The following is a 27,214-nucleotide window of genomic DNA, read 5'->3' as shown; positions in this document are numbered from 1 at the left end:
ATTTCAAATGTTTTGGAGTGTTGAGTGTTGATGTTTGAATTCATTTTAAGGTTTCAATTATAGCTTATTAGCTTCTGGTTCTTTAAAATGCTCATGCTATGCTGCTTGAGAGTCTAACATTTATTTTATTTGGAGTGAAATAGTGAATAGCTGATAGGGCCTGAGGGTTGCTCAAGTCTCTGCTATAAGAATAAGAATATAATTAGGCCTTGTAACGGCGATATGGTTCGAGTCCATTAATTTCCGAACGGTAATTATCATTATCATTTTATATACATTTTACTGGTTCTTTAAACTATGGTATATGTTTGGATTATACACCTGGCCCATACTAAGACAAAAAATTTAAAATTATTATAGTTATAGGACTATAATTTATTAAAAATTTAAAATATATGTTAATTAATACAAAATAATTGTATAAATATGGGTGAGATAGGAGTAAAGGTTCAGCCAGCACTCATATCACTTGTAAGGACTGAACTTAGAACATCAAAAAAATTAAGAGCGCAGATGCATACATCTTTAAACAGGTCCAACTGTAATATTGTTGCAAAAGCAATGATATTTCAAGGTGCAAAACAAACCATAACGTTGGTATTCGTCACCCTTTCCACATTTACAAGGGGATAATCATTTTTATGTACCAAAATGTAACTCAATAATAACAAGTGTGGCATTCTATCTTTGTGACACGAGATGTAATGCTAAAATTGCACCAGCATTTAAATTTGTCTTGGCTTATTCAACCTAGCCAACGCTTATTTAAACCTTGATGATTCGATACAACCAAGATGTTGCCCCACAAAACTGTTGACTGTTCTAATATATACTATATATGTAGAAAAATAGAGGTAACATGTACTTAAAAAATCAGCAGGCGTGTCAAATTTCAGTCAACGTTTGCAATAACAGCATCAACAATTTGTTGTGTGGTGCCGTTTCCTCCTAGATCTTTCGTCCTGTATTTGCCCTCTAAAATTACACGCTCTACTGCAGTCTCCAGCCGATCGGCAAACAGTGGGAACCGCAAATGTCTCAACATCATGGCTGAGGAGAGGAGCAAAGCTACAGGATTTGCTTTCTTTTGCTCTACCCACTCAATTTTTCCCACGTTTCCTGCTGAAGCACGTTGTTCAAAAATGGCATAATCGGACCCCACATTACCTATATAAGAAGTTGTAACAAGTCAACAGTCTCAGTCAATAGTTTTCAAGTAACTTGAGTACAGGTAAAAGAGTGTTAAGATATTGCTTGCTTCATAACCTTATCAACAGTAACCTACACATATTCAGGTGTTAATTCGAGTAGAGATTTTAATATAATGAGCTGGCCCTTCAAGAACATAATATATTTTTTTTGTTAAAAAGCCAAAAGAGCTTTAACCCCTGTTTCAGATTTGCCAACTCTCTAATATAGATACATGAGACATGAGACTCCTGAAGTATTAAATGAAACATGAGACAGAGCTAGTATTGTGGATACCTCCTGGCATGACACCAGTATCCCCCGCAATACCAGCAGCTGTACTTGCCACTAGATTTCCATACAGATTAGGGGTGACCTACAAAATATACATCAACCACCTTTACTCCGTGATAACATTACGCAAAATCAATAGGGTGAGTAACTGATAAATGTTGATATTACATACCATAACATCAAATTGTTCGGGTTTTGATACGAGTTGCATGCAGCAGCTGTCCACTATAATTTCATTGTACTTGATACTTGGATACTTGCTTGCAACCTCCCGGCAAGATTCTAATAAAAGGCCATCTGCAAGTTTAATGATGTTGGCTTTGTGCACTGCTGTCACCATCTTTCGGTTGTTGAGGTGAGCATACTCAAAAGCATATTTTGCGATACGTTCTGAACAGAACTTCGTTATCACCTAAACATATTGGGACAACTAGAACTGCAGCATACTTTCATGCTCTTAAGGAAATTTATATATCGTATCACAATTGTCTTTCAAGTAACAGCTTGAAGAATGAGAGAACATGCCACACATTGAAGAAAAGAAAGCAAGAATAGAGAGCATATATCTTGAATTTAGGAGACTTCAGCAAGAACAGTAAATAAAGATAGGGAAAAAAAAATACTAAATCCCCCGAATGGCCAAATCCTAGACAAAAAATCTGATGGCATGTTTTTCGATTTTAGTAATGACTTTTATGTGATACATCGCCAACTGGAGTACCTATGTCAACAATAATTTAAAGTGTCCATCAAACATAAAGATAAACAAAAGCACTTGTCTATACACTGAGAATGTACAAACATCTACCCTTTATTTATATTAATTATGTTAAATGATGCTAAATTCTTAATCTGGAAACAAAGCCAGCTGAATACATAAACAAGAACAATCACCATGCTAATACCTGCTGCATTCGCAATTTGAAAATCACAACTTTTTTCCACAAGAATAATCACCATACTTAATTAGCAATTTGAAAATCCTAATTATTTTCCACTGTTTTAATCAGTTCTCCTGAAAATCCTAAACCAAATCTTGGAAGAAACCACAACATAAATTAAAAGTAACTAAGAAAGTGTAAAGCAAAGTACAAACACACAATGGTATATAACAAGACAGAGCACATTCAAGTAAATTTCTCATCAACTGATCAACATATTCAATTTAAATAATTAATCCAAAGTTGTTAATCAATTGAAGATGGAAGTGCATCAAAGTCAAAGCAAGCATAAAGCAGAGGCAAAACAACAAAAAATGTCAGATACCCTAAGAAAGAACATTCGATTCAAGTTGCCATCAACTGATCAACATATTCATATTCAACTATTAACACAAAGTTTGAAATCAGTTTAAAGACGTAGGTAAATTAAAGTCCTATTGTCACCAAATTTATAGCACAAAATCCATTATAAGTTACAGTGCACAGCAAAGTAGAGTATCCTAAACAAATTTGATTTTAACTACCAATGGTCCAATACAAAGCAATTAAAACCTAATTAACATACTAAAACTAAAATATGACATAATACAAAGCAATTAAAACCTAATTTCGCGTAAACAACATACTAAAACAAAAATATGACATAATTTTCGACACGCGAGATAAAATTGGTGAAGTCAGGGAATAACATTATACCTTAAGACTCCCGACGACACCGGGAACAACCTCGTGCTCAAGGCCAGCATACTCGCCCTCTGTATTCTCCCTGATGACAACAATATCGACATTCTCGTGGCGCGTAGGCAATTCAGGGAAGTTCTGGCAATTGACGAGCGACGCGAACAAATCGAGCTCCTTTCGAAGATGCAAATTGAGCGAGCTGATGCCTCCGCTCATCGGCGTCATCAATCCGCCTTTCAGGCACACTTTATTCCTCTTGATCGAATCCATCACTTCTTGTGGGACCGCTTTCATATCGCCGTCGCAGTCGTATTTTTCGAAGGCGACGGGGGCGTGCATCGCGGCGAAGACTTGCTCGACGGCGTCGGTGACGAGAGGGCCGACGCCGTCGCCGGGGATTAGGGTGACGGTGCGGGAGGCGCCGTCGCCGGGTCGGGGCATGTAGGTGACGGATCGGGTCGGGTGGAAACGGGAGGGGGAGGAGGTGAGGTGGCGGAGGAGAGGTAGGGTTCGTCTCGTCGCCATTGATCGATGACAGATCAACACAAAGTAAAATTTTACTTTGTTATGATGTATTTATAAAGATAATAATCAACATTTTATGAATATTCTTTTTGAAATTTAATTTTTCATCCTAAATTATATGTTTTTTTCGAATATTATAATAGAAAATAGAAAATATTTTTGAATATAGAAGATTTTTTTTGAGGAAGTGTAACCTATTTTATAAGTTATGTTGTGTTTTTCTGTCGGGAATATATTTGAAAAAATATAATAAAATTTGAAACATATTATGCACATCTTGCAAAAAATTTATTCTTTTTCATTTTATTGTTTATTAATTAAATCTTCTTAACACTTTTACACTTTCAAAACTAACATCCTAATTTTCATATTTATTTTTTAGCGCATATATCTGAGATTAAAATAAGCTGAAGATTAAAATATAAGAAGAGGATAATCTCATATAAATATGCTCAAGATTTATAAACTCGAGCAGGGCTTTAGGTCGGATAATCATAGTAGTAAAAGCATCCATTGAGTGAAAAATGTTCTATTACTTCATTCTCGACATTCTTTTCCTGTTGTGGGCGGCGTGCCTTTGCCATGCAAGTCCAGATATGTTGACACATTTGGTATTTGTACAATTGTGCTAAAACCAAGTTTCTGAGTCCTCGGATCTGGGATAAATTCATCAAAAGTGTAGCTCGGATCATGTCTGTTTAAGAGCATCCAACGGGGTTGATTAAAATTGATCAGATAAATTGGACGTGCATGTGGCTAGTGACACATCGCATTTAGGAATTGCAAAGCTAAAAATATTTCAACTTCTCAATGCTCATTGGTTAAGATCTATGTTGTGAAAACTGTTACATTATGGTTATCATGTACTGATCACTGTGTTCTTCTTGCATATATGGAGTTAACAAAAGGTTTGTTTACTACACCCTGCAATCACACAAACGTAGAAAGGGAAGAAAAATCATAAAATAAGCACATAAATTTTCGATCCCCAGGTCTCCCTTTAAATCTCTGGTTACACAATTGCCGTGAAGATGTTCATACTTTTTGGGTTTTCCCCAACCAAAATCTGTAGTATAATAGTCAAATTTTGGCGATCCAGAAACCCCGAGTGCTGGCATCCCTTTTGCAGCTTCAATGTCATCAAAATGCGTCTCTACTCCCTCCTTATTGTTAATCTTTTCATCCAGGACCTTGTTTATTTCTTGAACTGCTTTACAGAACCCGTCCTCACCTACCAATTCACTGGTTTTTAGGGTATTCCAACAGACCAAAACCGCATTCCCAAAATAATTTGCAGGTATTGGCGGATCCAAACGAGCCCTGACGTCCATGGCAAAAATCAAATGTTGTTCCACTTCAGTTTCATGCCCTAAAGCTTCCCTTGTTTTGGCCATGCAAGTCCATACATAGGCACATACTACCATAAAAGTTGACACATGTGGGATTTTGTCCATCACCAAGTTCTTGAGTCCTGGTATCTGCGCTATATTCATCACAAACGTGGCTTGAACCCGGTCTTTCTTTGGTGCTGCATAAGAAATGGCTCCACAAATCTCATGTTGCGCCTTGAAGAAAATGGAAGCTATTCCCTTGGGATCTTTAATCACATTCCTGTCCTTAAAGGGGAGAGTATCTAAAATTTCATAATTACATTCACCGATCAGCTGCTTAGCATTAATAGAAGCCTATGTCCTGATGAAATTGGACGAACTTTTTCCATCAGCAATGACATGGGAGTTTGTAAATCCGTGGTCCGGAAACAGGGTCACCTGAATAGAGAAAACGGGAGATACCAGAACGCTGTCATCTTCAACTGTCTCAATATCACCTCGTGGAAGTTGAGGAACAAGTGCAAACAGCTCATCAACATCTCAAGGATGATTCCCGGAGAGATGGTCGAATCCTCGAGAAGTAGCCCCAATGAACTCAGCTATTGTTAGTGAAACTGAGTCATGTTTTGAGTAGCGTATTGCAGGGGTGGTATTACTGGGAAGAGTTGTGGGGAGGGATTATAAGATGACCACACAAAGGAAAATAGTACTGTATTTAAGAGCAGGGCAAGTGATTTCTCAAGAGGCGGAACCGAGATTGCAAGCAACACGATCAATGTTTTTTATATACGGGTCATTTAATAAAAAAAGTTGATTCCTAGTGCATATGCAAAAGATAATTGTTCTCCTTTTGTGAGGTACTTTGTTTAATTAAAGTCGTTGAATAATATTTTATTATTTTTATGCCTGGAATCATAGGACTTGGTAAAACTTTGATACCGCTTGGATGATGAGATTTGAGCTTGGTTAATGGTAACGTGAATGAGTTTGCACTACAAAAATGTATTACTCATTCCGTCCCAACGTTTTCTTTACACTTTCCTTTTTCCATGTCCCATCCAATTCTTTACATTTCAAAACTTACCAAATATAATTAATGGGTCTCATCACTTTTCCACTTTTCTTTCTTTTTCACACTACTTTTATTCCACTATCTTCTTTTTATACATTAAAAATCAATGGCTCTCACCACTTCACCTACTTTTCATTCTCTTTTCCACTACTTTATACATATTTCTTAACCTCTGTGCCCAACCCATTTGATAAGAAATGGGAGGGACGGAGGGAGTATAATCTCATTCCCATTTCCCACTGGCCACTAGGAATCAACTTTTTTTATTAAATGACCTGTATATAAAACATTGATCGTGTTGCTTGCAATCTCGGTTTCAGAGTTTCCTTGTTTTATTCCTTGTTTCCTTGTCATGCCCAATTGCCCATTGCCCACTGTTTTACCACTAAAATAGTAGTAAAATACACTACTGGCGCTCAAGAATATAAAAAGGGTTGATAGATAAATTATGAAAAAGTAAAGAAATGGATAGAATTGTACTCTGTCCTTGTATGCAAAAACCCAAACTCAGTAGTCTGTGATCACCTAAACCCTGGCTTGCAAAAAGTGTATATTGTGAATATCATCTGTGTGTATAACAGATAGTACAAAGCACACACCCACAGTGCTGTTTTCAATTTTAATTCAGGTTCTTCCTCTTTCTTCTTCTTCTTTTGCTTCTTTGATGACTTACTGATTATCTTTTCTTGATTTTATCCAATTTTGTGTTTCTTTCCTGCTATATAATCTTTACAAAGCACACAAACTCAATATGTGTAGATTGTGTTTGTGAATATGTGTGTGTGTTGTGAAACTTTGTTAGTGGATTGGGTTGTTGATTATGTTAAAAATCTTATCGTTTTCAAAGATTATGTGTAAAGTTTGAATTTTTTTTTACTAAAGAAGTCCAGAGTTTAGTTATCTGCTGTTTCTGGGATTTTTTTCCTGACATGTTTCATTGCATACTAATCTTTACCATCTATTACTCTGCTTCTCAATTCCTAGTTGATAAGGTGGTCATGTTTTTGTATATATTTTTGCTAATTAGTTGGTGATGATTTTTCTTCTTGCTGTTGTCTAGTTTTATGTTCGTTTTCAAATATATTATATTCCAACTCAATTATATACAATTAAGTATGTATGTCGTATGCGTGTGTCTGGAAAAATGGAGGGTGTAAATTATTTTTTCTGCTATATTAGTCAGTGACCGAGGGCTGTAAACCTTTGTTAGAAAAACTGGTTGTTAATATATTGCTCAAAAATATGATTTTTCACAACATTTAGATTTATTTCCGACAAAAGTTTAAAGTTCTGCTGTTTGTTGTGGGATTTCTTTTTAAAAATTGAACGTGTTTCATTTCACATTTGTTTTTACTTTTTACCTTACAGGGTGACACTTGAATATAGATAAAATTGGTTGCTTCTCAAGTGTCTGGTGGAGGGACTTCTACTAGATTGTTTACTAGGGAACTGAATCCCACTGCAAGAATGGGGAGGTCACTATTACTGCAAAACTCTAGTCAATCTCGCAATTTTGACACGTTAGTTAATGGGAAGAGATTGAGATGTATTGACATTGTTGCTCGTGCTTCATTGTCCACCAACTACATACAAATGTCGTCACCCTTGCCCCTTATGCGCCAAAGAAGACGCCCATTATCTGATATTAATTATTAGCTGAGTTCAGATTCTAGTGTGCAAACTTCTGATATGGATGAAAATTTGTCCATAGAAGAAGAGTTTGAGCCATCAACTTCAGAAGATACTTTCCTGTAAGACTGCTGACAATTTACTTTATAATTCATATGTTACGTAATTCGCGCTTCTTTGAAAAATGTTTTCATTTTTGTGCCAATTGTTCTAATAGTGGACTGCCTAGTTACCAGATCTTGTTTAGTGTTGGATCTTACCCCTCTTTAAGTTTGTGTTGCTTTTTATTTGCATTAGTTGTTTTGTTTCTTACAAAAATTATCTACTTCTTCTTCATGATGATGATGATGATGATGATGATGATTATTGTTATTGTTATCATCATCATCATCTGTTTTTTTAAGATTAGAAGAGTAAATATAAATGCATGTTAACAATCATACTATTTTCTATGGGGTGTATACTATGTCCTATGGGGTGTCTTATTTACTCCAGTTCATGACAATCTCTTTTTGTTTACAGTGATTTGAATGAGAATTCTACGTCGGTTGCATCTGATAAAATTAAGGCTGAGTTAAGAGGAAATGCCACCAATCCAACACATGAACTTATCACGTTATCCCTTCCAGCAATTCTTGGACAGGCTATTGACCCATTTGCACAGCTTATGGAAACAGCTTTTATTGGTCGATTAGGTAATTAGGGCTCAGTTCTCTATAAGCAACTGTTGTAAAGGTTTTCTACAAAGATTGATTTCCCACTACCACCATCAGTTTATGTTTTATTTAGAATATCCTTCCTTCCCTCCCTCCCTCTCTATATATACATATGACTTGCTTTTAATATAATACCTATAGTGACATTGGGTTGGACGGGGAGGATGTACTTGTGTTTGCTGTTGTACTTTAATTTGTTGTCTACATTGTTCCTGGGGATTGAGGGATTTCAGTTCTATTCCATGATTTTCACCTATTGTTCAGCTTATTTTTTCGGTTGTCAGTAGTCTAAATGGTCCTGGGGAAATAGCTAGTGGTGTAGTATCTTGCTGTATCATAAATTAAATAGATTGGTACACTGGATTGTTATTGTATCAGCTGATGATGCAGCTTTTCCTCATTTTAGTTAGGATGCTCTTGGGTTTTTTGCTGGCATAGCTCTTGCTTTGGGACCTGAACCTAGTTTAAGAATAATTGGATGTTTAAATTCAACGATATAATTAAGCGGTGTGTACAAAAAAGAAAAGTAATTTGTTTTTTCATGATCATTTCGGCTAATAATAAGCCAACAGCTTGTCTATTGGAAGATTTACATATCTTATCTGAATTAAAAATTATGTCATCTTTATTTTACTACAATCTTTTTTCATTTCCTTTGAATTTGTTTAGGTTATATTTGGAGCCTTTATTCTGGAGCAGAAATCCTTTGTATTGAGGCGGTTATAATTTGTGACTCGCATTTTTGTATCTTTGCAGGCCCTGTGGAGTTGGCTTCAGCTGGTGTGTCCATATCGATTTTCAATATTGTATCAAAGCTATTTAATATTCCTCTCCTCAGTGTTGCTACTTCTTTTGTGGCTGAAGACATTTCAAGAAATGCACATTCACGCTCCAATTCAGGTAAACGTAACTGGATATATAATGTCCGGTGCACTATTTTCAGTTCTTAGGTATCTAGTAAGACTAAAAATGTGTTCTATCAAATATTTGTATGGGAGTTAATTTATAATGATAAACATAATGGAAGATCACTTGTCACCTATCCTTTAGCTTATAGAATAGATATATTGCCCAATTCTCTTACAATCACTTGCAGGCACTTTATCATGCTCTTCCAATGGACTACATTACTGTTTCCAAGCTTCACAACAAGCTCGAAGGAGAAGTCAACCAGACCACTGTGCGCAAGCTAATTGATAAGATGACAAAAGAAGGGTTTGTTGAAGCTCAAAGCAATAGGAGACTTGGTATGAAAATTAAGCATTAGAATTACTTTCAGTGCATGAATCAGATTTGTTGGTCGATGTTCACATATTCCTTTTATTTCTGCAGGCAAGCGTGTGATCCATTCCAATTTAACTGAGAAAAAATTGCATGAAGTCAAGAAAAACTTGAACCTTAATGAGATGGTTGAAGTTTAAAGTTCTTTAGGCACATTAATGCAAGTTTCTTTAATTTCCTGTAAACAGATTTTTTTTTAAATGCAAATTATGTTGATAGGAGCTGGATGAGCCCCAAAGGAAGCTGAACCACTCAGAACCTCAGACAATTGGTACGTAATTGATCAATTAAATTCGCCTCTAATTTGAACAGAATGACTCAATACTTTAACTTTGTAATGATAACTAGGAAGCAAATAAAGGGACTTGTCTACTTGTGGCGGAGTTCGCTCCATTGGATCAGATCTAACTCGCATGATAGGCAAGTCTGATGCTTATCAGAACGGATCCATCAGGAGTGACCATACTGTTTTAAAGATGAAAGAGCATGGAACCCCCACAAGCAGAGCTCAGGGACTGGTCAACAACTGCCTTACATTTACCAAGTAAAAGATGTTTTGCTTTCTGATGTTCGATGTTCTGTGACTTAAAATACTGTAGTCTAACTTTTTTAAATCATGCAGCCAGCAGCTTCTAGAGAGAGTTTTGCACAAGTAATGGAAATTGGCAGAACCAATGGAAACAGTGACAATTGCAGTGAGTTTGATGTAATCATGTGCAGCAAGTCTTGATCTCAGAGCAAGCGGTCCAGAAAAGCAAGCGCTGGAAGCTTCCATCCATGGCTGTGTTTTTATATTTAGTTAATTGTCATCAGCCATTAAAGAGATCAAATGTCATAAGATTAATACTCCATGTATACACACACAGAAAGTACATCCCCCCCCCCCCTTCCTTCCATTAATTATATGTATCTACCCTTAGGCCTCCGGATAGAGCTTTTGGTGCAGAATTGGAACGTAACAATAAAATCACATATTGTTGTCATATACCAATCAACCTGATTTCTGGAACAAAAATAGTCTTACTCTTTTGTAGAGACTTAATTTTCCATTTTTTTGGTGACAGGTTAAGGATCCTATCCTTCAGTACACTAAGCGCCAGAAGGCTCAAGTCGCCTGAAAAGAATCAGACTGCATGGCCTGATAATTTCCAGAGTTTCTTTCCACTTATTCCTATTTCATCAGACAGCACTTGAATCAGCTTTCTTCCTTTCTTTGTTGAACCTGGTGATCCGTAACTGGATATGTAATAGATATGGTTATTATGCTTATTATGTTAACAGTTCAGACTTGTGATAACACTTCCCATAAGTTGTTTGGAGTCCAAGTAAGATGATAAATGGCAACCAAAGGAGACCTGTTTTGTTCGTTTATATCCGTATCTTTTATGTTATTACGTTTCTATATTTGTTTCTAAGAATCATTATGTATTGTGATGCTGGTATTAGTATTGAGCTGCATCAGATATCATAATTTCATTTTTGGAATGTTAGCAAATTTCAATCCCTAGAGGGATTTGTGTTAAGTGTTAATGTTTGTATTCATTTTAAGGTTTCAATTATAGCTTATTAGCTTCTGGTTCTTTAAAATGCTCATGCTATATTATGTCAATGAAAGTTGCAGCTAACATTCATTTTATTTGGAGTGAAATAGTGAATAGCTGATATCTTAGTGAAAGAAGTGTTAGATCATTCAGAGATCAGATCAATTATCCGGGAATCAATCCTTGGGGCTTCATGCCTACCAATTCTTGCAAGTTGTAGAGTCTGTTGCTCCCTTTCCAGGTTAAATTATAAGCAGACTATCCAATGTCCTAAGCTTTCATTCTTTGAGGCCTTCAAGGCAACGGATGTCAAGCCCCTTGTCCGGATGTCTATTTTTCGTAGTGGCATCCCTGTTAGTTGAGATTTCATCATCCTCCGTGAGATCTTTCCTTAGATCAGTGGTTGGGTATCGGGGATCACCGTCCCTGAAAAATCAGCCCCTCCAGTATAGTTTGATTGGGTTTTGGAGCCCTGGAAAGTAGGAATCGGATTCCTCGTGGATTTAGGCTATTTCGTGTTCCTTGCTAGAACACATTTATTGGGCTGTTTAATTAGCCTCTTTATTAATTATGAAATTAATAAAAATTGGTTTACTTTTTACGCACAAGTAAACTCTATATTGACTGTACTGTAGAAAGTCTTAATGAATACTCCCTCCGTTTCTTTATGTTAGTCGCTTTGACTTTGTGCATGTAATTTGAGGTGTATAAAAAACATACTTCTACATATTATTTTTAAAATTTTCTTTTTCTGAATAAAAGTTTAACATCTATATTTTTATCCAGGAAAAGAAATTTTGAAAAATAATGTGTAGAACTACGTTTTTTTTGCACCTCAAAAATACGTGCAAAAAGTCAAAGCGACTAACATAAAGGAACGGAGGGAGTATTTCACTGATATGCTCAAGATGAACACCTGACCGGCGATCGAACACCTGACCGGCGGACTCTCGACTCAAATACACGTTAAATCATCATCAGTACACTAACTGATGTCCATAACTCATATTATCTAAAATAATTATATATTATGTCTAAATCAAATATATGATAAAAAATATTATTAATTTATTTGTGACAATTAAATTAAAAATTTAATATAATAGCATTTTATGAAACGGAAGTTGAATAATATTTAATAATTTTTCATAAAACAAAATAAAAAGTGTTTTATTTACATTAATATATATATATATATATACATATAAAAAGTTTAATTTATTTTAAGATAAAAACTGATTAATTAGTACTATTAAGCATGTCTTAAATTTAAAATATAAATTACATATATTAAAAACACAGATAAAATATTTAATATTAAACATACAATAAAAAAGCTAATAATAATAATGCATTATTTATTGTGTTATTTTTATTGTTATTTATTATGTTAATTTTACAGATAACTTATCTATTTTTAATATTGAACTAAAAAAAAGTTAGTAGAGAAAATATTTATAAATTATATTTTACCATAATATGTTAAATCAATATCTTCATGATAACAAAATATGAATTTTCTATACATAAAATAAGTATTAAAAAAGGCATATATATATATATATATATATATATATATATATATATATATATATATAAGCCCTATGAAAAAAGCCCTATTATTTATGAAAAAAGCCCTATTATTTATAAAAGCCCTATAAAACCAGGTTATGAAAAAAGGCCTATTATTTATTATGTTATCATTTTAAAATAAATATTTTTGATATTGAAATAACACAAATTATAAATTAAAAGTTAAATTCTAGAAATATAAAAATAGAATAAAATATTCTTTATCATGTTATTTCTTGTAGATAAATATTATCGGTATTGAACTTATAATTTTCAGTAAAAAAAATATAAGTTCTTTTTTAAGATTATATGACAACATAATATTGACGATGAAATCTAAAAATAAGAAAAAATAAAAAAAATAATATCTTATATAAACACAGCCAGGTAAAACAAATAAGTTGATTGAGCTATTTTAGATCACTAGAGGAAAATAATAAATATGTTAGATTTAACTTTTTTACATCTAATCAAATTAGAATAAATTACACACATATATAAATATATGAATGATGAATATGAAAAATCTTATTAACAATTATGGGTTTGTCTAGTGTGCGTCATGGGCACATGCTAAGCGCCGAATTTTATATGTTTGGGAGATTTTGATTGGTGTGGTGATTGTATATCAGGGGTTCACCATTATTAAGATATGAGAGCCAATAAAAATGAGTCAAACTTATAAAATTAAGCGCTTAGCATGTGTCCATGGTCACACACTAGAATAACCGAATAATTATATTAAAGATATAAATACATGTATAGACAAAAATATGAGTCTGACTGTATTATTGATATAATGTACAGGACAGAATTAACGTAATGCAGGTGTATGTTATTAAATGACTACACATAAAACTAGCATTATGTATTAAATGATTACGCACGGAATTAGACAGCACGCGTGTTTACATGCGGATGCACAGAAAAACAAGAAGGATAGTAGTATAATCTCTCAAAATTGTATCCAGCAATTTTGATTTGCATTTATCAATAAATAATTAGCGTTTTGGGCCTCATTGACTGGGCCTATTTATTGGACCATACTAAGTCTAATTAATGCAATATTAATTATATCTCAAGGGTTATTTTTTAGCCCACATCATCTATAATTCATATAAATACAAAGATATCCAAACAACTTATATTGTAATCACATACTCCCTCCGTTTCTTTATGTTAGTCGCTTTGACTTTGTGCATGTAATTTGAGGTGTATAAAAAACATACTTCTACATATTATTTTTAAAATTTTCTTTTTCTGAATAAAAGTTTAACATCTATATTTTTATCCAGGAAAAGAAATTTTGAAAAATAATGTGTAGAACTACGTTTTTTTTGCACCTCAAAAATACGTGCAAAAAGTCAAAGCGACTAACATAAAGGAACGGAGGGAGTAACATTCTACACGAAAATCCCGGATGTTATAAAAATTAGATTCAGTTATTATTGTATAAACATGTTATGAAAATTAATTTAGAGTTAATTACACTTTGTAACCCTTAGGTTTGCTCCAAACACACTTTAGTACCTGAACTTTAAAACGTGGCAATATGCACCCTACACTTAACATTCCCGTGCAAGTTGTAACCCCTAGTCACTATTCGGTCCAAATCTGCCGTTAATTTTAACTGTTTGAGATATAACAGTGTGTATATTAATTTCTAACAGCTACTTTACCCCCCGTGACCCCTCAAAAATTATGTATTATATTTTGAAATTATTTTTGAACACACACAACGATGTAAAAAATTTTAATATAATTTTTAAAATATGTATTTATTTTAAAATTTTAAAATAAGTTACATCGTTTATGTAAAAAAAATTCAGATTCTAAATCTAGATACATATTTTAAAAATTATTTTAAATTTTTTTACATCGTTGTGTGTGTTTAGAAATAATTTCAAAATATAATACATAATTTTTGAGGGGTCACAGGGGATAAAGTAGCTGTTAGAAACTAATATACACACTGTTATCTCTCAAACAGTTAAAGTTATCGGCAGATTTGGACGGAATAGTGACTAATGGTTACAACTTGCACGGGAATGTTAAGTGTAGGGTGCATATTGCCACGTTTTAAAGTTCAGGTACTAAACTGCGTTTGGAGCAAACTTAGGGGTTACAAAGTGTAATTAACTCATTAATTTATAATGTTTAGTAAAATAATTATAGGATTATATTACAGTTTGTAACCCCTAAGTTTAGAAAATAAACAGTTAAGTACCAAAACTTTGAAACATGACAGTTGAGTACTCATACTTCATAAAGAGTAGCAGTTTTAACCCTTCATCAAAAAAGTCCATTAACGTTAAATAATAGCCGTTAGTAAAGGGGCATTTTCGTACTTGCATAATATAATTTATGATTTTAAACCAAAAAATATATAATTAATTTGATTTAATTACGTAAAATATTTTTTTACTTAAATATTAATACTCCCAACTATCATTATTTAAAAGAATTAGTTATAAGAATTTAAATCGATCTAAAATATTATTTTCTCGAATAATAACTTGTAAAAAATCTAATATCATATTCCGCTTACATAATATTATTAAAAAAAACACAATTAAATCATACTTTTATTTAACGAATCAGATTTGAAAACTATATTTTTTTAATAAAAGAATTAATATTTTATAAATATAAAATCAAATTATTTTAAATGCTTTTTGATAAAAGTCAAATATTATATTATGAAAGTAAAAAAACTCCCCTGTACCTAGAGTCAGATTTAACGTTAACGGACTAAATTAACGGAAGGGTTACAAACTGAAATGCTTTTTGAAGTTTAGGAGGCGGACTGCAACGACTTAAAGTATGAGTACTTAACTGTTTTTTTTACCAAATTCAGGGGTTACAAACTGCAATATACTCTAATTATAATTGAATTTATATTTAAAGAGTTTTTTGTTTATTAAATGTCAAACTAAGAAAATTAATTTAAAAATATATAATTATATATTATAATTGATTTCAAATTAAAATATTAAATTTTTAGTAAGTATTTTAAAAATATAAATTATATAGATATGTTAAATAAAATTATTATTCTATACAAATTAGAATTTTAATTTAACCATGATTAGTAAAATATGATTAAAATGTTAAATAAAGAAAAATCTTTAATATAATATAATTGATTTAAAATTTAGGAATGAATGTGTTGTGATCGGTGCTAAAATAATTTATATTAAAATTAAAAAGTATTAATAAAAACTGTGTAATGAAGATAAACCGGTAAATAAATAAATAAATTAGACAACGGTGCTTACGTGTGTTTCTGTCATCCTAGTAGCGTGAAAAGATGAATACAAATTTATACCCTATTCCACTTATTATGTTTACTATGCTATATATATAGATCATGTGCGCCCATATTTGTTGAGAGCGTCCTTGGTCCCAAACACGCCCTTTCACTATCACACACACTGCTGCAGGTATCTACACAGTCTCTTGCAAATGTTTTTTGGTATGCTGTCGATGAGAAGCTTGGGTAAATATATTTTGCGAGTAAAGTTTTCCAGCAGACTTACAACTTGTGCAACTACAAGAACATTATCAACATGTGTAAAGAGCACAATATTTTGTTCATTCAATTCTCTGCACTTGTCTGGTAAACCGTTTTCAAAATTTATAAATTGCTTACTTGGGGTTTTCTTTAATTGATATCAAAATTATCTTGTTGGTGAATTGTAATTATATTATTGTTGGTGAATTATAATAATTATATAAGTTTTGTTATTAAGGCATTATGACAGGAGGAGGATATACTGAATGTAAACGCTATCATGCTGCATCTGATCACAAATTAAAATGGGGCAAATGGGGCATAACCAAAGGAGATACCATTTCTTTGACTGACCTTCTCTTCACTCACAACAGGAATTATCTCGTCAAAAACAACCACCAACATGTATGGTATTTTATGTCTAATTACGGATTCTAATTTCATATATACTCATCATTCGTTTATTTGTTATTTTCTTAATTCAAGTACATTATGATTCATTTTAGCATATTTACTTAATATTGTCAATGTTTTAGGTTAAGGCTGAGCAATTGGAAGGCAAGGTTGTTGGTATATATTTCCTGCCACTATCTGCAAAAAATCCTAAACACTCATTGTGGCACACAGCATTGCTCAAGGACGTATATGATGATCTACGTCCGGTCAATAATTTTGAAATCATTCTGGTTGCCTGTAATGATCTCGATGATGATAACTTCGGAGCACAAATACCAGTCCATCCTTCTCTTGAAACTGACTCTCACAAGGTCTTTCATGATTTATTTTCTTGCATGCCGTGGACAGCCATCCCATTTTCAGATGTAACATCCAGGAAACATGTGCAAAGAAGCTTTGGTGTGTCTGAAGAACATGTTTTTCAACCTAATTTGTATATTGTTGACCAAACAGGCATGGTGTTACAATGTTGCTCTTGGTCTTGGGATATTCTTGAGTACTATGGATCCTTAGGATATCCTTTTAGTGACAAAAGACTTAAATTTTTGCGGACGGAAGATTATTTAGCAACTCAGCAACCCTGCTTGAAAACACTATTGGGCTTTCCCCAGCGTGATTACGTCATTTCAAACAATGGTGATAAGGTATGGTTTATATGTTCCATAATTTCATATATTGATTCACTGATACTCAGGTCATACTAATTTTATTGTATTGGATTTTATATAAAACACCATTGTAAAATATATCATTTCTTTTATTCTATATTACCTCATCTCTCATTCTCCATTCATTATATTAAAATAAGTAATTCAGAATTTTGACTACATTGTATTTCTTTCTTATCCGTAACTGATGATATATATAAATTAGTTTACATATATCAATATTTTTAAAGAGATGGGATACTTTAGTCACATGCAATATGTAAGCCTCTGTATTAATGTCGGGACTTGCCCTAAGACTGAAAGCGACATTATCTAGGTCACGTTTGTCCACCAACTAAACTATTGTGCTCGCCTAACCATAAGGACTGTGTGTACGGAAAAGTGGGAGGAATCATTGACAACGGGGGCTTGTGACAGTAGATGAGAGGTTTTTTGGTAATGGTCGATTGGAGCTTCTCCAACAATTGGTGCGAAAAGGGGGGAAAGTGCCTTGTGGCAGGACACTTTTTTTAGCTCTCTCTTGGAGTTGCAAGCATGATAAAAGGGTGCCAACTTGAGATGCTATTCTTTAAACTATCTGTGAAGGAATGGGTGCGAACTTCTTTCGCGTGACCAAGTTAAAGTTAAATAGTAGCTAATTACTAGCCTACATAAATACTTATGACATATGATTGTGTCACAGGCAAGATGTTGGGACCTCTAAATAACTTTTGGCTACCAATCATTGGAGCAATTTCTAATGGAAAACAAACTTTTTAAAAATTATAAGTTGATATGTATGTGGTGATTTCGGAGATTTGGCACCAAAGATTGCTAACAATGGAGATGCTCTTACAGAATAAAATATTAACTCATCCTACAATATCGACTGAGCTTCGAACTCTCAATCCCTCATTGCCAAACCAAGTCAAGGGGATATAGAAACAATTATAGTCTAGATTAACATTTTTCTTTACATAAGAGATCATTGGTCATATGCTCATGTCGGACTTAACAGTTTTTATTTTGCTTATATTTTTTTTTTGCTTACTAGGCGTATAGAAAAAGTGTAACTAATCTTCTTCCTAATAATCTGCTAACTCAGTTATTGATACCTGTTTGTACCAACAGATACCTATTCACACTTTTGAAGATAAAGTTGTAGCCTTGTATTTTTACCACCCTGATTTTCCCGATTCGCGAACTGAAAAACTTAAGTTGGTGTATGAAGAGTTCAAAATCAAGAACGTATTTGAGGTTGTGCTTGTTTACATTTATGAGCCACGTTACAGGAAGCAATGGAGAAGTGAAAAGTTATTTTGGAAAAGTGAAGAATCATTTTGGGAAAAGTTCAAGAATATGCCTTGGTTGGCGCTGCCATTTAAAGACATGTGTTATAAGAAGTTGATGCGGGTTTTCGAGTTCCAGTGTGATTATTCACCTCGTCTTGTAATTTTTGGGCCTCATGCGGATTACATTGAACCATTTGGCTTTAGAATGTTGCATAAGTATGGGATTGGAGGATACCCATTCACCCGAAAGAAGGCTGCGGAGTTGGAGACTGAAAAAATAAAGGAACTGAGGTGGGAGATGCTCTGGGATCCGAACACTGTCTTTAGAAGGAACGACGGGTCTCAGGTGAATTCTTAGATCTTTTTATGCATGTTTTCAGTTATGTGGATTATCTTTCTCCAATTCAAACAATTTCTTCACAAATCCTGCAAGTTGCAGATTACAGACTTTATAACTTCTGTAAAGCTCAAAAGCTTTCCAATTTTTACCATTGCTTTTCAACTTTTCTCTTTGTGATCATTGACTAACTTGTTAATTTGGTTTTGAAGGTTCCTTTCTCACTACTTTCTGGGAAGAAAGTTATGCTTGTTCTTGAAAGCTTTAATAACTTGCTTAATGTCGATGATGGCTCAAAAGAAGTGATGTCAATTATCGAGTTCCTAACAAAGTTAAAAGAAAGGTATTTTCGGAAGAAGGGTACTGATGATGAGTTTGAAGTGATCCGCATTTTGGTAAACAATACGGAATCTTCCGTAAGCAAACACCTTGTTGGAGATATGCCTTGGTTGGTATCACCTGGAAGCAAGTTGATGCATGAGTTAGACTCCTCCTATTTTTGGTATGGCCGGTCTACTTATGATGTGCTCCTGTTTCATATTCCCATCTTTGCGTTCAGTGCAGATGGAAAACTAGTTAGAAAAACTATGTATCCTACATTTGAGGCTTCAGAGTTCCCCTTTTATGCTGGTAGTTTGGAAGATGAAACCTTGTGTCAGTTGATTACTTGCTGGGGGTTGGATTATTCTAACTTCCGGTATAACGGGCGAATCTATACATAGACTAACTTCTACTCAAACATAAAGTTTTACCTACGAACTGCTTGAAAGATACTGCAAAGACGTCCATTTCAAATATGCTTCTATTGCAGTTTTTTATTTATTACTCTGTTTTTATTATTTTCATATTTTGCTAGTATAAGTTCTATTATCTACTGGTGGATAGTGGATATAGGAGTGACTCTGACTACAAATGGATAAGACTTGCACCAAAGGTTCCAAGCACACCTTTATGAATCTTTAATATATACTTATATAATAGGGGCCAGCTACACATACAGGCTACAGCGTTGGATAAATAAAAATCATATCAAACAATTCCTATTTGTTCACAGAAGATGATTGGATGTAAAAGAACACATATGTAACCTTATGTTACGCAGTTGTCTGGATGAAATTTGGGGATCTACGGCAGAGGTTACCATCTTCAATTAACAAACAGCATCACTCTTCGATTTGTGCAGCAATCAACATAGATATATAAATTTTTAGAGCAAAATATTCTTGAAAACGCGGATACAGAGTCTCTTCATAAGCTTTATATCGTCCAGGTAATCATTTTTAATTTTCTTATTTTCATCTTATTTGCTGCCCTTTTTTGAGAGTTTCATATGGATAATGTTGAAGCAATTACTGTTTTGCATGCGGTTTAAATTTTGTTTTCCTCTTTAATTTATCAAATACGTTTGGACTCACAATGTTGTGATCCTAGTAAATTGAAGTTAATATATATCTTACCAGAAACTTAGAGTGCTCAACCTAAATGTGCAAAACATGTAAATTGTCCAGAATAAAATAATAAGAACTTTGCTTTACTATGTGGAAGAAAATTTGTTGTTATGGTCAGTCTCATCTTTATTTAAGTAGAGTGATCAGGAATTAATATTTACATGGTTCAACCTCACTAAGTATATGATTTACATTGATATGATAAATTTATTCACGTTGCGGTTATTTACAGAAGTATATGACTTATTATATTAACTCAGTTATTTGGGATAGATTCTCAGTAAAAGACAGAGTCATGGAATTGGCGACCAGTTATCTATTGAATCTATTCCAAATTGCAGAACAAGTCACCTGACCAATTTGTTCAGTGATGACACATGAGAATTCGTAAACTTGATGCGCTTGAAACTGCTACTGCATTGTTGCTATATAATCTTGTAATCTCGTAAATTCGTGTTTCTGCGTTTTGGTTAAGGAGGTTGCACTGTTTTTGTGTAACTTGATCTCAATTATAATTGCACAAATTAGTATATATTATGTAACTTGAGCTCAGTCGCTGGCACAGTTTTATAATAGAATTGAGGCTCTGCAGGTGCTTGTTATCTGTTACATTGCTAAACGATGGTAAGGCTAACCAAACCAAATTATCAAACAGAGTATATAAGCATAAAAACTTGGTTGAACAACTACCGAGACGTAGAACACGAAAACATAGAATCCAGAGTTGGTCTTTTGAGGCTTTAAAGGATAATTTGAATGCTTTAGGAATCCTAAATCAGTTGGGACAGGTTACTGAAGGATTATCTGAGATTGTATAAGAGATTAAACTAGTTTTTCCGACCAGATGGTATGCCGAGATCTAGAGGATATGCTGTGATGGTGGTGTTTTTAGTTTTACAGTTGCTAAGGTTTTCTGCTGATGAAGTGATAGTTCATAACACTGGTGTGATACAGATTACTATCTGTTGTTTTTCGTGGCAATTGTTCTTTACCAGCTTCTGTAGGCAGATCTATAAACTGTTACAGTTGCTGTCATTAGAGAAAGAGAGAAAATTTTTCTTTTGAAAATTGACATGCTTTTAACATTATACCTTCTGGCAACGATATTACGAAAGATCCAACATAATAATTGGTCCATAATCAGACAAAATTTATAGCATATCCAGTAGACCTCCAAACGATGCTACTTGTATATTTGTTCTGCAATTAAGTGACTGGTTAAAGGCTTTTCAAGACGAGTGTTAATCTAAGTTGGCAAATCATTTCTTTGAAGTGGGAAAAAAAGTGTTTCATGTTATTACATCTGGAAGACTTGTGCTTGTGCACTATTTCTGTTTTTAAAGATGAGAGAAAAAAGTTAGTTCTATAGCACCAATTTTACTGTTATAAGTTTATTTAGCAAAATTGTGTACCTGGAAAATGCTTGTAATTCTGGGGTAAAAAGGGTGCCTTCACCCATTAATTTATCTTGTTTTCTGCAAGAGCTTTGCAGTGGAGTCTAGTTAGCTAAATCTTATTTGCAGAGGTCAGTACACTTAAATAAAGAATGGAATATCGTGGAAACATTTTACTTTGATCGAATGAACAATAGCTTAAACAATTACAGTGATCTAGTTACTGCGGATTCTGTTCTTTCTATCTATATTTTGTTCCTGGCATCATTGTATCAAATTTATATACCAGAACAATTGGAAGATGTAAATGCTTCTATTTGTGGTTTGTAACTTATTTTTGTTTGTGTAAGGAATAAAACAAATTTGTATTCTAGGTGGAGCAACGGAATAAATTTTCAAGGTTTGCGGCTCACTCCCTGAAGGTTATCAAAGAAATCAAAGCTGCCTCATGCAACCATATTTAAGCCTCAACAACCATATAGAAGATATGTGGCAGAACACTGGAGGACTTCCCTGCACCAGCTTTAGCGCTAATGAATTCCTTACTTTCCCTAGTTCCTTATCTCTAGTATGCAGCTAAGGCTTCACAGAATCAGTTCTTTTCTTCCATGTGAGCCTTCAAGCTTGCCAAAGTATTATCCCAGCAAAGAATTAGATGCACGGCTACAGGATGAAGAAGCTAGAAGGCAAACAGCAGGAGGGAATAAGGGTCCTAGATATGATGTTGAAAGGAAAGCTAGTATGATGAGAAGAAGAGGTCAGACCAACTCTTGGAGCGAGAAATTCCCTCAGGAAGAAGTAGATTCCTGCTTCCGGATTTCCCATTGAGCCACCCACCTACGCCATCCCAAGCCGTTTAAGAAGTCAAGTGCCCCCTGGGAAATCTTTACAAAAAAGCTTTTCATTCTAGACCATTGATCCGTCCAAGATTTGAAATGGTGCTTTTCTTTGGTTAATAGTCTAGTTTAGATGAAGTTTGATATCTGCAGATCACAGTGATAAGCCTGATTATTTACAACTAGAAACACCAAATGTATTTGGCAGGTTTCTAGGACCTCTCAAAGGTTGTCCCAATTCTGTGAGAATCGAAACATAATGTGTGTCTGTGCAGTTATTTCTTCCAAATGTAACAATTTTGGGAGCAGGTCTTGCGTTTTGTATAATTAACAATCCGAGTCCACGCAATCGGGGCGGGTTCGGGGAATGGACCAGGGTTCGGGGATCGAGGGCGCGGATAGCACTCCCCGGCCCCGAAGTGACTCGATGACCATCCTTATATGGGATACGCGGAAACAATTAACTTCTTTTTTTTTTTTTTCTGAAAACGCGGAAACAATTAACTTTGTTCCCTTGAATAATAAATGAGGCAATTCTACTGATCTTATCACCGTAAATTATGTTCTTTCTATCTATATTATGTTATTTTCATCATTGTATCAGATTCACATACCAGTAAATATGGAAGATGTTAATGCTTCTATTTGGGTTTTGAAACTTATCTTTAACTTGTTAATGTAAAGAAAAAAACAAATTCATGTTTTGGGTGGAGGTACTGCACTTTTCAAGATTAGTGGGTTACCCGCCGAAACTCCCTCATGCAACCATTTTAAACCTCAACATCCATATAGAAGATGCGTGACAGGATCATTTAAAGACTTTCCTGCAGTAGCATTGGCGATGAGTAACCTTGCTTTTCCATATATCCTTCTCATAGTTAATCTGCAGCTAATGCTTTAAGGATAGAGTTCCTTTCTTCCAAATCATTTCCGCATGAGCCTTCAACCTCGACAAAGTCTTTTCCGTGCAAAGAATTAGATGCAAAGCTAGGGAATGAATAAGCTAGAACGCAAGCAACGGAGGAGAATGAGGGTCCTACCGTCCTAGATATATTGTTAAAACGCTGAGCTAGTATGCATGAAAAAGAGACGAGTCAAACTCTTGGAGTGAGAAATTTCCTTATATATGAGTAGGTTCCAGATTTCCCATTGACCCACTTAGAGACCATCCCAAGCTGTTGAAGAAGCCAATCACCCTCAGGGAAATCTTCACACCTTCACTGAGATTCGTAAACAAAGGTAGAGAAAAACTTAAAAGAGCCATCCAAGCTTGAACTTGTCTTTTTCAGGTTAATTCACTTAATAGTCTTGTGCTTCTGTGTGAAGATAGCAGAGATAAGCCTGCTGGTTATTTACAGTAAGAAACACCAAAAGTAATTGGCATGTTTCAGGATCTCTCAAAGATTTTCTCAGTTCAATGGGAATCGGAACATATATGTGCGTGTGTGTGTTAATTTCTTATGAACCTAACACTTTTGGTGCATGTCATGCGTTTTGTATAAAAACAGTCTGAGTCCTTGTGATCTTTCTAGTTAGCATGTTTACTTTGTAGGTAATTCATCAAAGCCCCGGCAAAAAATTAAATGATAAAGGCAAGCAACATGTCAGAATAAGGGTCATTGTCTCATATGATGTTGAAAGAAATAATGATAGTAAAATTTCATGCAAGAGGATTAACAAAACACATAATAGAAAGAAAACGTAGTCATTTATATTACAAATTTTACCAAATGATCGACAAAACATAATAGAAAACTATATCCTGATATCACAGTTTTCAAGAGGAATCACAATTCAAAAAACACATAATAGAAAGACAGATGGTAGATCATTCTAGCTATCACAATTTTTCATTACCGTGATTAAAGAAATATAACAGAAAGTTGTATGATTGGATTGCTAAGCAAAAGCAGATGTGAATACTTCATAGATGCCTCATCAAAAATTTGCCCTTGGGAACTTTGCTCGACATGGGATGAGGGAGTCTCCTAGCACAATCTCTGGTGGCAAGCAACCCAATTTCAAACAGAGAGGGATGGTAGCCACCATGGCCAATAAAAGTAGGGTACACATCAACTCCAAAGAATTTTTTCAATGACACCATTAGATCAGCCACATCATGATACTGACCAACTACAAAGCCCTCTTGCATCAAAAACTCTCCTAAACCAGGACAACCTTCACTGCCTTTGAGAATTGGTTTAGCCATGTAGAAAATTTTAGAGGCATAATCATATATGAGATCCCCAGGAGAAAAGGAAAATCTAGAGTGCTTAACTAAGCCATGTCCCCACATATTCTCTGTATTACCACTGTCACTGTACCACAACTCCTTCATCTCAGTTTCTTCAATGCCACATGTTTTCAAGTCCAGCTTAATCAACTGTAATTTTATCATTAAAACCAAGTAAATTGTATCACCTACCAAATATATTGTACACCATAGCCTAGATTTTTTTTTTTCAAAAGCAACAAAATATATTAAAATAGATAAAATCTCTTACACAGCAACAACATGAAAGACTATTATATTTCCCTACCATAGCTTACAAATTCTACACCATTTAGATAAGGAAAACACAGCCTCCAACCATACACAGCATATTGTATAAGCACTTACTAAAATGAAATCCATCAAAGTCTTCATTACTACAAAAATTACCAAATACAGCCATCGCCATATACAGATAAAAAAGATACAATTCACAGACATGAAATCCAAGCTTAATGCTTCTTTAACTATCTTTGAATTTACAGAAGCTAACACTTGAGTTGGCATGTCAACAAGGATCTTGACTATATTATTTTATTTTATTTATATATTTTCTAGAATTTGAATAAACTTCCATAGCTTTTTTATTATATATATAATCTAATATTCTGAATATTCTCAACACTAACTAAAAACTACGTATATAATAGTAATAATAGGCCGCACATTTTAGTATGTGTAAAATATGAAAACAGCAATTAAATAAAAATAAAGTTTATGCATACATCAATAGTGCAAAAACAGAGTGACAAAAAACAAGAGTGTTAGTAAATTAAGCAAACCTTAATCGCCGCAGTCATGATCAAATTATGCTTCCAATAATCAGGATCATCTTCGTCTTCTTCTTCTGGCGGAGAACATATAAGACTGGTGACTTTTCCATTAAGCTCAGAAGATGCTCGCAGATTATGAACTTTAATCATAGGCGCCTTGGAGTTGATATATGTCCGGATTACGAGTAAAAGCAAACTTGAGTTCAGTTACTGCAACTGCAAAATCATTTCAAGCAAAATATAAATATATCAAAGCTTTAATCTACTAAAATCAGTTCAATTTCACAATTAAATCGTTCAAGCTACATATACCTTGAGGAGTGAGGTCCGTGTCTAGAATCTCATGTGGAGGTACATGAAATTTATTTAAATCGTACGGTTTCATAGCATCGAGAGGTCTAGGAGGTATGGTTTTCATCCTCGGAAATCCGATGTATCGTTTTAAGATGTTACATTTTTGCGAGATGAGGAAGTGTGAGTACGTTGTGTGTGAAGTTGAGATTGCAGGAGCATACGGTGTCAATATCGATATAGGAATCAAGCCTCGAGTGGTGTGAGAGATAGAAGAAGAGATCGTCGAAGTAATTGTCGGTTGATGATCGGATATTGACGGTGTTAAAATTGAAGCAGAGTGCGGAATGGAGCTACGTAAGGCACGACGAAGAGAAGAGCCGGAGGCGATCTCGATCTCCTTAGTAGCATCGGAGGAGTTGTTTGAATCACCGGAACGTGCAGTGCTGAGTGGACGAAAGCTAATGGAGTGGAAGAGGAGTGGATGGAGAAGACGGTGCAGTTGTTTTCTGTTGGAGAGAGACATGACTCATGAGCAGTCAGCTGTGTGTGTGATATTGTGAAGAGCTGTGTGTATATATATATATACGGAGAGAGAGAGTATGGTGTTGGTACTTGAGTTTGTGTAATTGTGTTAGTATGTGAGTGTGTGTGACAGTGTGAGGTTGAGGTACATGATGGGTGGTGGAGGTGGTGGTTATTTTTTGCAGGTTCCTGATCTCCTTCTACTTTTGTACATGCATATACGTATGAATATGTGCATGTTTTTTGCTTTGTATATATATGTTACTGCTGCAGCAGACCCTAATTTTTCTCCTCGGCTGCATGCATCCCTTGCATTGTCTCAGTACGTCCCTTTAATTTATGGTCTTCATATTACATAGAATATTTGACCCGGGCTAATAAAAATTATGTTCGCTTGAAAAGCATGGTGCATATATTTTACATTTCTAATATAATCGTAGTTATGTATTATATATTATTATGATTATGTTAAATGGTATATGCATTTTCTATAAAGAAATTTTTTATTATCTCAAATTTTGGATAAGTTTCATAAATCAAAAATTTTGAAATAAATAGTCCCCTCAATTGTATGTATATTATATATATATATGAGAGTTCAGAGACGCGACACGCACCTATAACTTATTTTTAAGTTTTTCTTTTTTTGAATAAAAAT

The 27,214-nt window shown here is 34.2% G+C and overlaps 3 protein-coding genes and 1 pseudogene across 4 annotated transcripts; 2 read left to right on the top strand and 2 right to left on the bottom strand.

Moving 5' to 3' along the window:
• Positions 1-702: 702 nt before the first annotated feature.
• Positions 703-3,665, bottom strand: LOC108199989 (isocitrate dehydrogenase [NAD] regulatory subunit 1, mitochondrial). The gene is made up of 4 exons (XM_017368025.2): positions 3,120-3,665; positions 1,655-1,894; positions 1,486-1,564; positions 703-1,167 (listed from the first exon to the last, which is right to left on the bottom strand). The coding sequence occupies exons 1-4, from the start codon at positions 3,627-3,629 to the stop codon at positions 893-895; spliced, it is 1,104 nt and encodes a 367-aa protein (XP_017223514.1). The 5' UTR covers positions 3,630-3,665; the 3' UTR covers positions 703-892.
• Positions 3,666-4,499: 834 nt separating this feature from the next.
• Positions 4,500-5,500, bottom strand: LOC108198580 (phenolic glucoside malonyltransferase 1-like; annotated as a pseudogene).
• Positions 5,501-6,346: 846 nt separating this feature from the next.
• LOC108197255 (protein DETOXIFICATION 45, chloroplastic-like) lies at positions 6,347-11,029 on the top strand. 2 transcript variants are annotated; one of them, XM_064083420.1, is made up of 9 exons: positions 6,348-6,660; positions 7,401-7,783; positions 8,184-8,356; positions 9,134-9,277; positions 9,474-9,624; positions 9,710-9,786; positions 9,878-9,929; positions 10,007-10,202; positions 10,281-11,029. In XM_064083420.1, exons 2-5 carry the CDS (start codon positions 7,722-7,724, stop codon positions 9,572-9,574), a joined length of 480 nt encoding a protein of 159 aa, XP_063939490.1. In that variant the 5' UTR covers positions 6,348-6,660; positions 7,401-7,721; the 3' UTR covers positions 9,575-9,624; positions 9,710-9,786; positions 9,878-9,929; positions 10,007-10,202; positions 10,281-11,029. The 2 variants fall into 2 exon arrangements, with proteins under 2 accessions (XP_063939492.1, XP_063939490.1); XM_064083422.1 differs by having other exon boundaries at positions 6,347-6,660; positions 9,710-9,929.
• A 5,121-nt stretch (positions 11,030-16,150) lies between these two features.
• Positions 16,151-19,862, top strand: LOC108199204 (probable nucleoredoxin 1-2). The gene is made up of 5 exons (XM_017366934.2): positions 16,151-16,390; positions 16,524-16,690; positions 16,822-17,385; positions 18,520-19,026; positions 19,230-19,862. Exons 1-5 carry the CDS (start codon positions 16,237-16,239, stop codon positions 19,737-19,739), a joined length of 1,902 nt encoding a protein of 633 aa, XP_017222423.1. The 5' UTR covers positions 16,151-16,236; the 3' UTR covers positions 19,740-19,862.
• The last annotated feature ends 7,352 nt before the right edge of the window (positions 19,863-27,214 follow it).

The sequence above is a fragment of the Daucus carota genome, chromosome 8, assembly GCF_001625215.2.
Source record: "Daucus carota subsp. sativus chromosome 8, DH1 v3.0, whole genome shotgun sequence".
NCBI lineage: Eukaryota > Viridiplantae > Streptophyta > Magnoliopsida > Apiales > Apiaceae > Daucus > Daucus carota.
This window is presented reverse-complemented; position numbering and strand designations above follow the sequence as displayed.